The 16,982-nt window shown below is 42.8% G+C and overlaps 1 protein-coding gene across 2 annotated transcripts in view; it reads right to left on the reverse strand.

Moving 5' to 3' along the window:
• The window catches only part of COL6A5 (collagen type VI alpha 5 chain), a 112,630-nt gene that overhangs the window by 70,687 nt on the left and 24,961 nt on the right, over positions 1 to 16,982 (reverse strand). For both annotated transcript variants that reach the window (XM_042956416.1, XM_042956415.1), the window contains exons 4-7: positions 15,072 to 15,692; positions 8,897 to 9,457; positions 5,253 to 5,807; positions 2,285 to 2,860 (exon numbers count right to left, since the gene is read on the reverse strand). In XM_042956416.1, the coding sequence (XP_042812350.1) occupies positions 2,285 to 2,860; positions 5,253 to 5,807; positions 8,897 to 9,457; positions 15,072 to 15,692 (2,313 nt within the window). The remainder of the gene's footprint in view (positions 1 to 2,284; positions 2,861 to 5,252; positions 5,808 to 8,896; positions 9,458 to 15,071; positions 15,693 to 16,982) is intronic.

The following is a 16,982-nucleotide window of genomic DNA, read 5'->3' on the forward strand; positions in this document are numbered from 1 at the left end:
TACCCCTGTACTATATTCAGTATTCCTGTTACTAGTAATGCTACCACTTTGCATGTGTGTTGAGAAATACCATTTTTTAAACAATGCTCTTGGCATACAGTAAGTTAATATTCATGACCATGTTTTAATAAGTTAATCTAATTTTATAGATATAGAAGTAGAATTCAGAGGTTAAGTAACTTGCCTAAGAATACACAATTATTATACTGTGCAGCTGGTACATGGACCGCCTCATCGTTTTATCTCTAAATAAAAGTATTTTTTCTACTGCAGTTTTTTTATAATATCATACCCCACATATTAAAACTGAATGGGACAAGTGCTAATGGCTAGTAAACACAGCATGGGGTCATCTCCCTGAAATCCAATGAGAAATGTCCCATAACGAAGGGATAATCTTCTATGCTCTGTTCCAATCAAATGCAATGGCTGGGACAGGGCCAGCACTGAAGCGATTACTAAAGGCAATTGAAACAAAGGGATGCCCACTGCCACACAATCATTTGTAAGGGTAGTCTGGCAGAGACACACAGCTGGGCTGCCCAGATAGACTTTCAAGGAAGGATTTACTGCCTGGTTGTTGGCGCATGGTCAGCAGAGGGCTTCCGGCTGTCGACTCCTTCAGGGTCAGCCTTACTACAGGGAGATGTCTTGCCAAAGACCGTGCCCTGCCCAGGGCAGCTCACGTCTGGGGACTAAGTGAGAAGGGGGTATGACCGCCCAGCCAGCTTAGTCTGATGCTGGACAACGCTGATGGGCAATGCACGCTCCAGAGCTCTTTGCCGGGTTTGGAGCTCTGTCAAGCATGCATCACTGTTTGACTTTTTCCCAGCTTTTTTTCCTAGGTGTGGATCCCTAATAAACATCTTGCATCTTAAACTCCGCCTCAGCATCTGCCTCTGAAAGGTATGCATGGGAGAGGAGAATAAAACCGCTTCCATCTTTGTAGGAAAAGACCGTGTATCCTGGTGATGTACTAGATTTGGTGGGGACCCAATGATTAACAAGGGGCCAAGCCTGCCCAAGGAGGCCACAGTCTTGCGACAGATACAGATAAGGAAACAGCGAATCTGCATTCAGTGCTACCACCAGGAGCAACAGAAGGTGCAGGAGCTGGGAGACACAGTGGGGTCACCGCCAGGAATTGGGGCGGGAAACTGGCGCACAAAGGCTGCAACACGACAGCTAAGCTAGATGTAGCCAGGGAAAATGCTGGGCTGGCATGTTTGTGGTGGGTAGAATACTGTGTACAGAGATGCCATTTCAGATCGACAGGAGAGATTGTGAAGGGGGGAGGGGCAGCACGTGAGGCTGGAGCTGTGGGCAAGGCTAGATGGAACTCAGCAGGTCAGTAGTTGTAAACTGTAAGCAGAGCAGTGACATGGTCCAGTGCGTGTTAGGAAGATCGCTGTGTTGAGAACGGAATCAAAGGTGGCAAGATGAAGGGCAAGGAGACTAAATTTCATGGTGGGAGTCCAGGGACAGGCTAGAACGGGCAGAACTGAGAAGGCCCCGCTGCCTTGGGAGAAGTCACAATTTTTTTTTCTTACAGATAATACCATCACCATTCTGTATCTGAAACCCAGAAGATTAATTCATTGCTCACTTTGAGCTCAGGTGGCAAATCTTACACTTTCCTCAGGTATGATGCCTCCAGACTACTCCACCCTACTGGTATCTCATGGAATCAGCTTAGGTCCCTTCCCTCCCTGCTCCTACCCACCAGCCTCCATGACTCCCTATTGAACTCCCATATTCTTTCCTCTGCATTAGTGGCCCTTATCCAGAAAAGCACATCAGACCACTTGAACCTCCTGTGGCCCTAGAGAATGTCTCTAATCCCAGTTAGAAGGCCCTGGATCTTTGAAGACAAAAGTCTATCTGTCAAACCATGCAACTCTCCACCCGAGTCTGGCCTGAAACTGGTGCTCAGTGGTTGTGCTGAGACTATTATGCAAATGGAATAGTACAAGTGGCCCCGAAATGGGGTAAGGTGAATACAATCCTAAGTAGAGTTCCTTTCTGCCAAGGAAAAGGCAACAAGGTGGCAAGACCTCAAAGAGTATTTCTGAAACTTCCTTCCATAAGCTCTTCAATGCACACCATGGTGGGAGGGGAACTTTCAGATCTTGTTCAATCAATGCATTTGAGAGATGAGAAAATATAGCCTGAGCAGAGAGATGTTCAGCCATGACACCCAGGTAATGGGAAGCCAAGATTTAATTTATGTTTTGCTTAACCTTTTATTGCTACCCCCACAGAAGCTTTAAAAATCACAACTTACGCTCACGTGCGTTGATACACATTCTTTCTTGCAGAGGCAGGTAAAGATCTTCCAGTTTGTTGAAATTTCCTACATAGAAAATATTGCTTTTATTCCCTGCGATAGCCTCGAGTTCAAATGGGTTGGCCTCTCCTACGCCCACTGCATAGATGTTGATGCCTTTGTTTCTTAACTTCAGTGCTGTGTCATTGAGCCGATTTCGGTCATGGGACTCCCCATCGGTGATGATAATCAACATCTGCTTCACATTTTCCTCGATGCGGCTGCCATGTTCTTTTGTGAACATTATGTTTGTGTGTTCGAGAGCCTTGGCAGTCCAGGTATCCCCTCCGGTGTGCCTGCGTCTCCTCAGATTCTCAACGATTGCAGATCTACTTGAGTATCTACTAAGGTGGAAAAGAACCTCAGGATCATTTGAGTATTTGAGAGCTCCAACCCGAACGCGGTCGATGCCAACATCTGCTTTCTTCACCAAATGGATAGCTAGGTTCATCATGCTTTCTTGCTCTTCTGTACCTATGCTGCTTGAATGATCCAGCACAAACACGATGTCTAACACCTTAATATTTTTACAATCTGGAAGAATAAGGAACCAGGCATCACAATCTTTCTACAGTGTATCCTACACAGACAGTTGAGAAGGGGGAGCAAACTAACATTTGCCATGAACCTACTATGTGCCAGACACTGCACCTTTTGTTAGAGAGGGCTTACTCTGTTTTACAGAGTAAGAAACTGAGGCTCAGTGATGTCCAAGCTACCCCTGATTCCAAGGACATTGTACTTGACAATGGCTCTGTGGTCAGTGTTTCTTAAGCCACGCCACTTTGTTCTGCTACATCTCATTAGGACACAGGATGTCTTTTGCTCGGCAGGCTTTCAACTGAAAGGAAATGTCAGAAGGTAGTTCAATGTCAATGTAATGGTGAGACATGACTAGTGTTTGCCAAACTGGCGTGCTGTTTTAAAGAGCTCAGAGGCTCCCTGTATAAGCTGGGATTTTTTTTTATCTTACGCCCTCTAGTTCCAGCTGTCTTTTCAGCTTCTGGTCAGCTAACTTTCCCAAACGCACCATGCCTCTCGGCATTCATTTGTGCTCCTTCTCCTGATCTCCTGAGTTAGAACCCAGAAAGGTCCCAAGTAGGGAGAGCTAAGGCCCTTATCCCCTCATCTCAGCCCTAAGCTCTCCTCCACATCAGAAGCCAAGTGACCACTCTGGATAGGTCTCCAAAGTATGGGGTTTCTCTCCCCTTTTTTTCTTCCCTCAGTAACTTAAGCATATGCCTTTCGGACTTTCACTTTCTCCACTTTCTACCTATATATGGTAACTCCAATCCTTATTTCTGGCAATGAGGTCTCAAATTCTCAAGCTTAAGATGCAATGGAACCTGGGGCAATGACCCACCAAGATTTAGTGATTAGTCATGACTTGAGGTTTATGAGTCGATCTAATGTGTAAGCCAGGGAAATTTCACCTTATGCTATAGAAAGGGCCTCCACCAACATTATATTTATCAAAATGAAGAAATGCCAGGAAAAGCCCCATGGATTTCAAAGGTGGGGATGTGACCTTAAGATAAACCTTTCTTAGAATGTCTCAACATTACTAAGAATTTGGCAATCATTGCCATTTTTTTTTTTTTAAGCAGGCTCACATCCAGCGTGGAGCCCAATGCAGGGCTTGAACTCACAACGCTGAGATCAAGGCCTGAGTTGAGGTCAAGAGTTGGATGCATGGGGCGCCTGGGTGGCTCAGTCGGTTGAGCGTCCAACTTCGGCTCAGGTCACGATCTCACGGGTTCGTGAGTTCGGGCCCTGCGTCAGGCTCTGTGCTGACAGCTCAGAGCCTGGAGCCTGTTTCAGATTCTGTGTCTCCCTCTCTCTACCCCTTCCCCGTTCATGCTCTGTCTCTCCTCTGTCTCTCAAAAATGAATGAACGTTAAAAAAAAAAAAGAGTTGGATGCTTAACCAACTGAGCCACCCAGGCACTCCAGAAATCATTGCCATTTTAACTAAGCTGTTAAGAGAGAACTCACAGCGCCACTGTCTAAAACTCAGACTTAGGCCAAGACATTTTGTTTGTTACCTTTGTAAAGATTTCTCACACATAATTCTGAATAATATAGTCCAAAGGTCTCTATGTTGCTAGGGGAACAACATACAACAAATTTACTAATACTTCAGCATGTTCTCTTAGTGGTACCCATAAAACAGGTAACAGCACGTGGTAGATTTAAAAGCACAGGTGTTTTTAGTCTGACATGTGTATTTATAGCAACTTCTCTATTAAGAGCCATTAAAGTTGATGGACTCAAACTGAAGATTTGCTCAACACAAGTTTTAAAGTACGACAGTTCGTGAGATAAAATGATCTCAAGCAATCATTTTTAAAAAGTAACAACTTGAAATTTTCTAAAGCTATAGACACATGAAAAAGCAAATGTAAAATATCTCTCTGATAGTGGTGAAGAAGAAAAATGCAAAAGAATGAAAGTACACACTATATCTTTAAAATACAGGGGATATTTAGGGGGTTATGCTTAGGACATTGGATTTAATTTAACTAAGAGGAAGATGAATTTGTTTCTCTAATTATTTACTATTTGACACTGGTTATTGGTAGGCCAGGAACAATTCTGGGGAATCATTTGAGATTAAATATTGGCTCTGAAAAATCTAGGTATGGATGTAGTTAAAAATGTGGAAGTTCGATAAGAAATTCTGAGAACCTGTGGGAATATACTTGAAGTCACCACAGCCAGACTATTTTGTTGCCAAACTAGGGGGCAAAATTGTTAAACTGGAATATCCCTGGAGGTTGCAGGTGTTTCCACAACACAGACAAGACAAGACTGAAACTTAACACTAAAGTCCAGATACAGTCCAAGCCCGTGGTACAGCCCACTGCTCATCCCATGAAGTCAACAGCTCATGCCCTTGAGTCCTGAAGAGTAACAATGTCACTTACCGTGGAGAGCACATACACGAAAAATGAGTTCGCTTTCTATTGCATTTAGATCATCAAAGTTCTCAACTTGGAAGACCAGCTTGTCATCCCCACTGATCTCCTCCAGCTCCATCCTGTTGGCGCCATATACTCCCACGGAGAAGATGATGACACCACTGTCCCGTAGTGCTTTAGCAGGTTCTCTCACAGAATCTTGTGCTTCTCCATCCGTGATGAGGATAAGAAACTTTTTGACCCCAACACGGGCCCCCTTGGTGGGGGTGAAGTATTGAGCTACAAAGGTTAGTGCACTTCCAGTCAAAGTGTTACTGTTGATGTAAGACATTCTGTCTACTGCATCAGAAATTTCTTTTTGTGTAAAGTATTTATTAAGCTGGAATTCTTCCTGATTATAATTACTGAACTGAACGACACCAATCTGAGTTTTGTCTGGACCAATTTTAATCTTTGCTGATAGATTTTTCATGAAGGTTTTCATTTTTCCAAAATTTTCATACCCAATACTGCCAGAACTGTCCACCAGAAACATGATGTCAGCCTTCATGTCTTCACATCCTGCGCGTTGTCAAAGAGACCAGGTTGATATAATTTTCAAAACACAGAGAAGCAGCAAGCAAGAAAGAAATGCATTAGTCAGAAAACATCAAAACTTAACTCAAACACCTGCTATTGTATTTGAAAATTTTATCTGCTTCTATAGTAGAGGCCTGTTGACCAGGACCCAGAATCAGAAATCTACTGAATATTATCCAACAAGTTTTAAGAGAAAATGCAACTTCCAAAGTGTATATTCATTCACCCATGCATCATTCATTTATGCATAGTTCATTCATTCATAATTCTTGAGGTGTATGAAATGCCAAGTATCAGGTTATGTGTTAAAGGATGTGATGGTGATCAAAAAAAGGAATAAGAGAAAAGGTAATCAATTCCCTATGCCCATAGGACTAATATTTCTGGGTTTTATGTATAATCTTGAAACAAAAAATTCTAAGCAATCTTTACACAGCCTTATTTTCTGGGATAACTTACAGTGATTTGATAAACACTATGAATCAGTATTAGAAACCGGGGTGAAAAACTTTTACTAGAAATAGTAAGTACATTAGTAAGCACATATCCATTCAACATGGATGTATAAATAAAGGATCATTCCTTTATACCTAAAGTTTGTAGATTTTCTACTGGTTAGAAATGGGACATATATGTGTGTGTGTGTGTGTGTGTGTGTGTGTGCGCGCGCGCGCACAGAAGACCAATTTCTATAAGCCATAAAAAAATGGTGTTATTAATTCATGATACAGATGTGTGTGTATACAATGCAAATATATTGTCATTAGCATGTATCTCCTTAGTCTTAACACTTTGCTCTACCTGCTATCACTGCCATTCTCTTAGCAGTCCTTCCCTTAACTCTTACAGAGTCTATCCCATACTATTTGAAAATGAACAACTGGCATTAGTCAAAGAGGAATAAGACAATGCTTATTATTTTTTAATAACCTGTGTAAGGACAACCAGGGAGCATTAAAGCCACCATGTAAGATCCAAGCTGCCTGAAGCCATCTTGAAAGTCATATATAGAGAGGTCATTAAAGATGTTTGTGGCCTTGGCAAGGCCCCACTGCTGTGAAGTGTGGAAGCCTCTCCTCCATGAAACGTGTAAAAGGAGTAGACTTTTACATGTGGTTTGGTATACCCCCTTAGATCTGCTTGTGACAAGATTATTTCCTGTCCTCTAATATCTGGTCTCCCATTCTTCCATGCCGATATAATTTCAGCTAGACAGATGACTGTCCAGGTAAGTATCACTTTTCTAGCCTTCCTCAAAGCAGATGTGGCCCTGTGACTACGTTTTGCCAATAGACAGGAGCAGAAGTGATTTGGCCACTTCTGGGTCTTAACATTAAAACAGGGCAGTGTGATGGGCTCCCCTGGCTCTTTCTCCCTTTCCACAAGTGCAAGGTGAAGAGAACCGGAGCTTCACCATTGACCTAAAGATGGGAGCTATATGCTGAGCCTGCAAGAGCCTCTCTGCTAAATCTGCACCCTGCTCCCCCTGGACTGTTATGCAAGACAGAAATAATATTCTGTGTTGTGTAGTTTGGGATCTTTTTGTTATGGCCTCTTATCTTGTCCCCTAAGCAATAGGTACAATGTGTCTCATTCCGTCTGCATCTGCCCTGAAACTAGTCAGTGTTTTTCTAGGCCCGAAGGCTTTGGTTCCTTAGCTTTCCTGCCTCTCCCTGTTCACCATCTTATGGATCATCTCCTTGTCCACAGCTTGTCTCCTCTTCCAGGTGTGCCAATGTTCAGGCACCTCAAGTGCAACCCCCTGACCTACAGGAGATGTGCCGTACCTCCTCAGATTGGCCCAGGGCTGTCTCCCTCGGAGTGACCGAGATACAATCTACTTTATGTTTCCTGGAACCCTTTTACTTTTCTTTGCGTCATCCCCAGGAAATTCTGGGGAACTTTTTACTCTTGTACTCTTTCTAGAGCATCCTGAAGACCCAACTCTACTACTGTCTGTAACAGGGTGAACAACGAACAATAATGTGATTTAGGATTTTGCTGTGAGCTCTGCTGATTTATCTTTGGATTTTAGTGACTCACAACATTCCAGAATGTTCACTTTTGTAAGTTCAAATAAATGGGAATCCTTCTCTTTTTCTCAGCAGTGAATTTAGCCAACTTGTGCAATAGCTAATTTTTATGTAGCACTGAATGCCCACGTGCATTTTTCTAAGTGTTCCACATGCCTTATCACCTTCAAGCTTCACCTGGAAGCTAGGCCTACCCTCAGGGATTAAGGCAGGTGGATAGTAAGTGAACTATTCAAGGTCCACAGCTAATATAGCTGGGGTTTGAACTTTACCTCATTGACTCCAGCATCCTTTATCTTAACCAGTAAGGTAACATGCCTCTCAGCAGACAAAATTTTCATGTGCTAATATTAGTAAACCAACACATACCATATTCAGTTAGTAAGTCGCTGCTCCTAATAAGAGGCATCACGATCGGGTACAGGTATTTGCAAATTGTTCTTCCTAACTTTACTTACGTAATTTTAGCCTGAACGAAAATGCAAATATGTGTTTCTGGTACAGATAAAAATAAACAATTGTTATATGTGTACTAGATAAGCATTCATAATAGAGGAATGATGGTTGATGTTTATTATGCTAAACCTATAAGGATTCTAGGATGTAGGTGTTACCCTTGCTTTATAGATGAGGAAGTCTGAAGGTCAAGCAGGAAAGTGGTTGAATCCTAACCTACTCAAAGCCAGAGCCCATTTTCTTTCCATGTGCTCATCTGCTTCAATTAGTGCACACACACACACACACACACACACACTCTTACATGCCATACTGGTGGGCTTTGTCAAGGCCACAATACTCTTAGCAACCTTCCTGCTTATGACCCCCAAGATGGCCTCAGGGCATCTGTCTGTGGAGGGCTTCTCCAATCTTGTCAACTGGTTTAAAGTAAGGGGCTGAATCCTCCGTGGTGAGAAAGGAAGTTAGCAACAATGTTAACCAGAAAACTGGTCACATCACTCCTGGTCTCAGCCTGGCTATCAGCCTGCAGGAAGCAACCCATGAGGGTGCAGAGAATAAAGCCTTCTTTGTTTTGCTCACCTTTTTCAGTGCAGATTCTGCGAACAACTTCATTTTTTATTCTCTTTAAAGAATCAAAGTTCTGCCCAAAGTTAACCCTTTCTTCCTCCCCAGCAATTTGTTGGAGTTCTTCTTTGTTAGCCTCCCCAATGCCAACTGCATGAATGGTGATTTGTTCAGCCCTTAATCTCTCAGCAGGCTTCAGGACTTCATCCCTGGACTTCCCATCAGTCAGCACAATGAGATGATTGGGAACACTGCTTGTCCTACGCTTCTTTCCCTCTTTTATTATTTGCAGCATGAAATCCAGGGCTTTCCCAGTATCTGTGTTGCCGTTGAGTTGCTTGATGTTCAAAACAGCCTTTCTTAAATCCACATTATTAGAATTGTCATTGATGTGAAACTCCACTTTTATCTTATCTGAATACTGTACAGCTCCAACTTGGACTTTGTCTGGGCCAATGCTGAACATTTCTGTCACTGCCAAAATAAATTCCTTCATCTGCTCAAACCCCGTTCTGTTTATGCTAGTTGAGCCATCGATGAGGAAATAGATATCAGCCTCTTTTGTATCCACACAGCCTGAAAAAAAATGTGGAAAATGCATTCTTCGTTAATTACAGAAATATCTGGAGAGAAGTTTGCAAGAGGGTTTGTAGAGGAACATGAGGCTGTGAAGGTTCTGGAGAATGAGAACTCTTCATCATTTACGCAGAGACTGTCTGCTTCATCGAGCCTGTTTATGCCCATTTTCTCCTTTGAAATTCACAACAACCTGGTGGGAAATTGCAACAGAGTGACACCTAGTACTTTGTCTAAGGTCATCTGCCAGTTAATTAAAAGGCAGGACCAGATTCCCAAGTCTCCAGGCTGTAAGTTAAATTGTTTGTATAGTATTGACACCTGCCTTTTCAGACAGTTTATGCCTTATCATTTCCCGAGAAATGCAATGGAGGAGAGGACCTGCTTCTCTTACTTCCTCAATATCCTCTTTTCCCCAGAGCAACTAGAACACTATATTTAAAACTAGAGCCAGGGGCACCTGGGTGGCTCAGTCGGTTGAGCATCTGACTTCGGCTCAGGTCATGATCTCACGGTCTGTGAGTTTGAGCCCCGCATTGGGCTCTGTACTGACAGCTCAGAGCCTGGAGCCTGCTTCAGATTCTGTGTCTCCCTCTCTCTCTGACCCTCCCCCATTCATGATCTATCTCTCTCTGTCTCAAAAATAAACAAACATTAAAAAAGTTTTTTTAAACTAGAGCCGGATCATATTACTCTCCTACTTATATGGTTTATCATTGCATTTAGAACTTAAAAATATAAATCTGGCCTGAACTTCCTCCCTGTTTTTCTCTCAGACCCTATTTCGAGCAATTCTTCATCTTACTCGCTGTGTTCCAACCACGCCAGGCTGCTTTCTGTACTCTGAATGTGCCCCAGGGCTTTTGTACTTGCCCTCCTCTCTCTTGCTGGAATATTCTTCTCCCTAAACATTCACATAGCTGATTCCTTCTTATCTCATCATGGATATACCAACTCAAATGTCAGTTCTTCAAAAAGGCATTCTCTTCCCCTCTAGCTAAAGCACATTGGTCATCATCTACCCTATTACTCTCTATTTTCTTTATGATAGCCATACTTCTTTAAGTTATCTTACTCATTTTTTCATGAGCACAGACTGCTTCCTGCCAGAGTGTCCCCATGAGGGCAGAGATTGTCAACTTCTCTGCTTCTACCCAGTATGCCTGGTCCATCGCAAGATTTCAACCAAAAATTTTAAATAAAAGGACTCTGGGTGGTTTAGTCAGTTGAGCATCCAACTTCGGCTCAGGTCATGATCTCGCGGCTCATGGGTTCGAGCCCTGTGTCGGGCTCTCTGCTATGACCATGGAGCCTGCTTCAAATCCTCTGTCTCCCTCTGTCTCTCTCTCTGCCCTGCCTTTCCCTTCTCTGCTCAGATGTGTACTCTCTCTCTCTCTCAAAAATAAATATCAAATAAATAAATAAATACACTCTCAATGTTCCTTCCTTCCTTTCTTGTTCCTTCCTCAATGTTTCTTCCTTTCTTAAAGCCCTGGAACAAAGTAAAACATGCTTTAACTTTACTAATAGTCTATTTATAACTCTATCAATTTACTCATTGCAATTGGGTAGGAGAAAAAGCATAATTTAAAAATTTAGATTATTTACACAGTTATCTGGTTGAATGTGTTGAAAGATCCTTAAAATACAAGACTATTTAGGTATTTCAGAAATAGTTTCTTTATTCACAGCTTTTTGGTAATTTATAGCTATTGACACTACTTTAGGCTATGGGGAGTTGGTCCCTAAGAAATCAGAAATACTGGAAATAAGTTTGGACCTGAGAATTAAACTATGAAATTGACATATAAAATATTAGGAGGAAGATAAGCAGTTATCTGCAAAAGACAGGGTTGATCCCAGGCCAGCAAAACCTGATATCAATAAAGATAGATTGATTTATATAAATCTAATGAAGAAGAATGAGGTGTTCTCCAGAAGAAAGATAGTGGTGATCAGCAATGAAGGAGGAAAACAATATGAGTCACAGTGGGCAACCAAGGCAATGCCCATGCAACCCCCCTAGAATTGTGTTGTCCAATATACTAGCTACTAGTCAGATATTACTATTAAAAGGTAAACTGGAACTACTTAAAATTAAATAAAATTCAAAAATCAGCTCTTTAGTTGCACTAGCTATATTTCAAGTGATTAACAGCCCCAAGTGGCTAATACCTATCATATCCAACAGTGTAAATACAGAATACTGTCATTATCACAAAATGTTTGGCTAGACAATGTCGAAGAAGAATGTGTCCCCTGGTCCAAGGTCTCACCTGTACAGTTATACAGAGAGACAGAGAGAGAACTCTATATATTTGACTTTATTTTTTAAAATATTTTATTTTATTCTTTTTTTTTAATGTTTACTTATTTTTTAGAGAGCGAGCAAGCAAGCAGGGATGGGCAGAGAGAGAGGGAGATACATAATCTGAAGCAGGCTCCAGGCTCTGAGCTGTCAGCACAAAGTCCGCCGCGGGGCTCGAACCCACGAACTCTGAGATCATGACCTGGGCCGAAGTTGGATGCTTAACCAACTGAGCCACCCAGGTGCCCCTGAATATTTGACTTTATTTTTTTTTTAATTTTTTTTAACGTTCTATTTATTTTTGAGACAGAGAGAGACAGAGCATGAGCAGGGGAGGGTCGGAGAGAGAGGGAGACACAGAATCTGAAACAGGCTCCAGGCTCTGAGCCGTCAGCCCAGAGCCCAATGTGGGGCTCGAACTCACGGACCGCGAGATCATGACCTGAGCCGAAGTCGGACGCTTAACCGACTGAGCCACCCAGGCGGCCCGCCATCACTCTTTTTTCTATACATCAGTCTCTTGGTTTGATTAATGTGAGCATCTCCTTGATTCAATGAAGTTTGATTTTAAAAAACTGGATGCCCACTAAGTGACAGATGTGGTGGATACAGTAACGAAGTCAATGTAGATTGGTTCTCTGTGTTTTACCGTTCTGAAACTACAAAGCCGGCCACCACACTCCAGACCATGGCAAATTCTCTAAGGTTGAGGTTCTTAAACACTGCTAACAGAAGTTCAAAGGGCGGCTTACTAAAATGCAAGTGCCCAGGCCCTACTCTGACACTAATTCATTAGGTTTCGGGTAGGGCTTAGGCCAATGAATTAGTGATAAACTCCCCCAGGACACTCTGGTAAGTTTACAGCAGATGCTGTTGGTGCTTAGCCTGTATCCCCTCAAGCCCTTCACCGCATTTGTGCCCACTGGCTCCCAGGGTTTTCTCTCTAACGGCTAGTACCTAGGGCTGTTTATGGGTGGGTTGCTCTCAGGTTCCTGGAACCCTCTTGCCAGGGGCTTGAAGAAGTGCCTGGAAATTTACATTCTCTCATGTGCTGGAATATAAATTCTCTAGCTGCACTGCCCCCTGACAGGAGCAATTCTAAGGTTTAACCCACATTGTCCCTAGGATGGCCCTGTGGAATTGAACTCCAGGGAACTTGGCTTATCGTCCTTCCCCTCCTGGTCCCAACTCTCCCTTTCCTACCAATCTCCAGTTTTCCCTGGATATATTTTCTAATCAAAATCTATCCATTTCACATGAATCCTTGTCTGGCATCTACTTCTGAGGAACCCAACCTGGGTCAAGTACCAATATTTGAGAGCCATTGAATTAACAAGAAGCCATCTACTGGAGGCCTTATGGAGGATAGTTATCCCCCTTGGATGGCCCTTGCCATTAGCCTTGGTCCCATACCTTCCCATTTAGAATTTCTTTTTTTAATTTTTTTTAATGTTTATTTTGTATTTTTGAGAGAGAGAGAGAGAGAGAGAGTGAGCACGCGCACAAGCAGGGGAAGGGCAGAGAGAGAGAGGGAGACAGAGAATCCGAAACAGTTCTAGGCTCTTAGCTGTCAGCACAGAGCCCAACACAGGCGCTCGAACCCACGAACCATGAGATCATAACCTGAACCAAAGTTGGACACTTAACTGACTGTCACCCAGGCACCCCCATTTAGAATTTCTGTAACAAAAATAAATGTGACCCTTTTTTGGTTACATCATTTCAAAATCTCTAAGAGAGGCCACACTACACATCCCCCCTATGCCCTAATAGTTCATACTAGACCAAGGTCACTGCCACTCTGAGCAGCTTCCCCACATGTCACTTAGGAGGTAACAGAGGACTTGTTTCTTGCTGCTACGTATACGGGCCACAGAAAATCCAGGGCCAGCCCAGGATGAGTTTAAAATTAGCCTTCAATGTCATTGGAAGATTACAATTCTTTTCCATGCGAATGCTGCCAAATTACAATTTAGGTGCGACACGTGACCAAGTTCTGGCCGTTGGGATGTAAGCAGAAATGATGTGTGTAATTTCTGGAAATATCTTTGAAGAAAAGGAAATGGAAGCCTGACCTCTTCCTTCTCTTTTCTCGTTCTTGCTTGCTGGATGTGAGTGGGATGCCTAGAGCAATGATCTTGGACTATGTTCCTGGGAGTTAAAAACCACAAACAGCAATAAATAAATAAATAAATAAACAAACAATAAATAAATAAATAAATAAAAACAATAATGTCGAAAGAGACAGGGTCTCTGACTCTGTGGTGTACCAGCTGTGTCTACCTACCTTAGGACTTATTGTGCAACAGAAAAAACAGTTTTATCCCGATTAAACCACTGCTGTTTTTATTTCTGTTAGTCACACCCAGATGTAACTGTGACTGATACAAGTTACCCAACAGTATATTCCTGCACTGATACAGCAGCCATCAGCCACATGTGGCTATCAAAACTAAAATGAGTTCAAATCGGGGCGCCTGGGTGGCTCAGTCGGTTAAGCGTCCGACTTCGGCTCAGGTCACGATCTCACGGTCTGTGAGTTCGAGCCCCGCGTCGGGCTCTGTGCTGACAACTCAGAGCCTGGAGCCTGTTTCAGATTCTGTGTCTCCCTCTCTCTCTGCCCCACCCCTGTTCATGCTCTGTCTCTCTCTGTCTCAAAAATAAATAAACGTTAAAACAAAAATTTTAAAAAAATAAAAATAAAAAAATAAAGTGAGTTCAAATTAAATTAAATTTGAATTTCAGATCTTCTGTTACACTAGCCACATTTCAAGTGCTCAACAGTCACACATGGCTAGTGACTGCCTTACTGGACATCACAGATGGAGAACATTTCCATCGCCACAGAAAGTTCTGCCGAACAGCACTAACATATACAAGGCTACGCTACCTTTGAAAAACATACGTGTGTGTGCTTGTGTGTACGTAGCATAGAGAAGGAGAAGAAACTAAATGACATGAGAAATAAACGTTAAAATGGTTTTGTCTGGATGATAGGATTACAGATGATTTTATTTTCTTCATGTTCATCAATACTATCAAACTATTTTTTAACTAACACCTATTATTTTTTTACATTTAATTGCGGTACGATTTACACGCTGAAGAATTCACGCGTTGTAATCTTTCAATGATTTTTGGTAAATTCATCAAGTTTTGCCAGCACAACCAAAATCTAGTCTTGGAACATTTTCCTAACTACTCATGTTCCCTTAGCCAAGTACAGTCAGTTCTCGCTCCTGCCCTTGCCCTAGGCCACTACTCATAGTACTTTAATAACAAGAAAAGTATTTTTTAACAACTTACCAGTTTTGTCAAGGTCCACTCGCTCAGCATGAGTAGAAATTTGGGACCAAATTTCATTCCGCAGCTTTTTCTGGAATTTCTTACTGTAAGTTTCCAAGTCGGCATAGGACTTGAGCACGGAAACCATCTGTCTCGGGGGGTAAGACACTATTTCTTCTAACTGGGTGTCGTCCGCCCCTTGGATGTTCACGGCAAACACAGTCACGTCCTGCATCCGAAGCCGCAGTGCGGCATCACGTACCGTGTCCTCTGAGGGTCTGTGAGTGACCAAGACTGCGATCTGAGGCACCCCCTCTGCCCTTCTGCTGCCAGCAGACTCTGAAAAGGCTTCTAGTCTCATCTTCTCAATGGCAGCACCAGCATTGGCTTTCCCCGTCCGGAGAGAAAGCTTCTGGATTTGCTGCTGAAATTCATCCTGGGTTGTGTTTGATTTTAGAAAAGAAATAGTCTCTGCTCTATCACTGTAACTCATAAGCCCGAGGCGCGTGCAGCTGAACCTCACATCCATGGAGGCAGTAATATTCCTCAGGAAATTCTGCAGGTTCCTTAAGTTTTGTCTGGTGCCCACTGACTCATCCACCAGGAACATGAGGTCAGCTAATGAATCTCTCTGACAGGTCACTGCGAAGGGAATAGGGAGAGAGAAAAAGCAGGAGGATGAGTACAAACCACTGGCCCAGAGTGAGAAAGGCACTTTACAGATTGTCAAAAGGCATTGGTGAAAATGGAGGCAGTCATGACAGATGTGGTTAGCACTGTTTTCTTTGAATGAACACCAGTTAAAATGCTGAAAAGAGTTACAAGGTGACGGACTTCAGAGTCTCTGCAATTATGTTCCTTCTGTCCGAAGAGTGCTTCTTACCAATTGTCCTATCAACCCCTCCACCACCACCCGTCTCAAGTGCTAGGATGCAGCGACGTGTTAACAGAAATATCTCTGACTTCAGGAAGCTCCTATTCTATGGGAAGGATAAATAACTAGGTTATCTTATTTCAGACAGTAATAAGCATCACGAGGAAATAAAACAAGTGAGTCAATCGAGTTACTGTTCTGGGGACATGGGATGAGGACTAACTTACTTGAGATACAAAGAAGTCAGGGAAGGCCTCTCTAAGAGGAGCACATTTGGCCTGAGATATGAATGAAGGGGATTCAGCCACATGTTCTGAAGGAAGGGGAATTCTGGCAGAAGGAACAGTAGGAGGTAGGAACAAGAAGCCCAGAGTGGCTGGTGACGGTGAGGGGAACAATGATGGATGAGGTCAGAGAGACTAAGGGCCTAAATCATAGGGGAGTCACAGGATCTTATTTAAATCTTTAAAATATCACCCCAGTTGCTGAGGATATTCAGGGATAGCCATTAAGAAACAATCACCCTAGTTCGGGAAAGAGACAATGTTTGTTGGACAAGGATAATAGCAGGTAAGATGGAACAACAGGGTAGTTTTGATACATGAATTAGAGGTAGAACAGAGAGGCCTTGATGATAATGGGATGCTAGTGTTAAGAGATAAAGAAGTGGTAAAAACTAGGTTTTTGGCACGAACAACTGAGTGGATATCGGTGGTCTCTTCTTCCAAGATAGAGAAGACCATAGGAAGAAGCTGCAAGGGGGGGGATTCAAGAGTACCATTTGAGACATGCTAAGTTTGGGACAGTTTTGAAGACACCAGGTAAGCAGTTGGTTGTATGAATCTGGAATCCAGGGAAGAGTACATCCTAAGCACAGAAAACACCTACTCCAGGCACAGGGGAAGGAACTACATCTGTGGAAAGTATAGCCAAGAGATAAGCTCAATCTTGCCAAAAGCTACCCGTTAGGATTGTGAGCTCTAGAAACCAGAAGATATGTCTTGCTTATCTCTATCCCTCCAGTACCTAGTACCTAGTGAAACCCAAATTAAAAGTAA

This window comes from Panthera tigris, chromosome C2 (assembly GCF_018350195.1).
Source record: "Panthera tigris isolate Pti1 chromosome C2, P.tigris_Pti1_mat1.1, whole genome shotgun sequence".
Classification (NCBI taxonomy): Eukaryota; Metazoa; Chordata; class Mammalia; order Carnivora; family Felidae; genus Panthera; species Panthera tigris.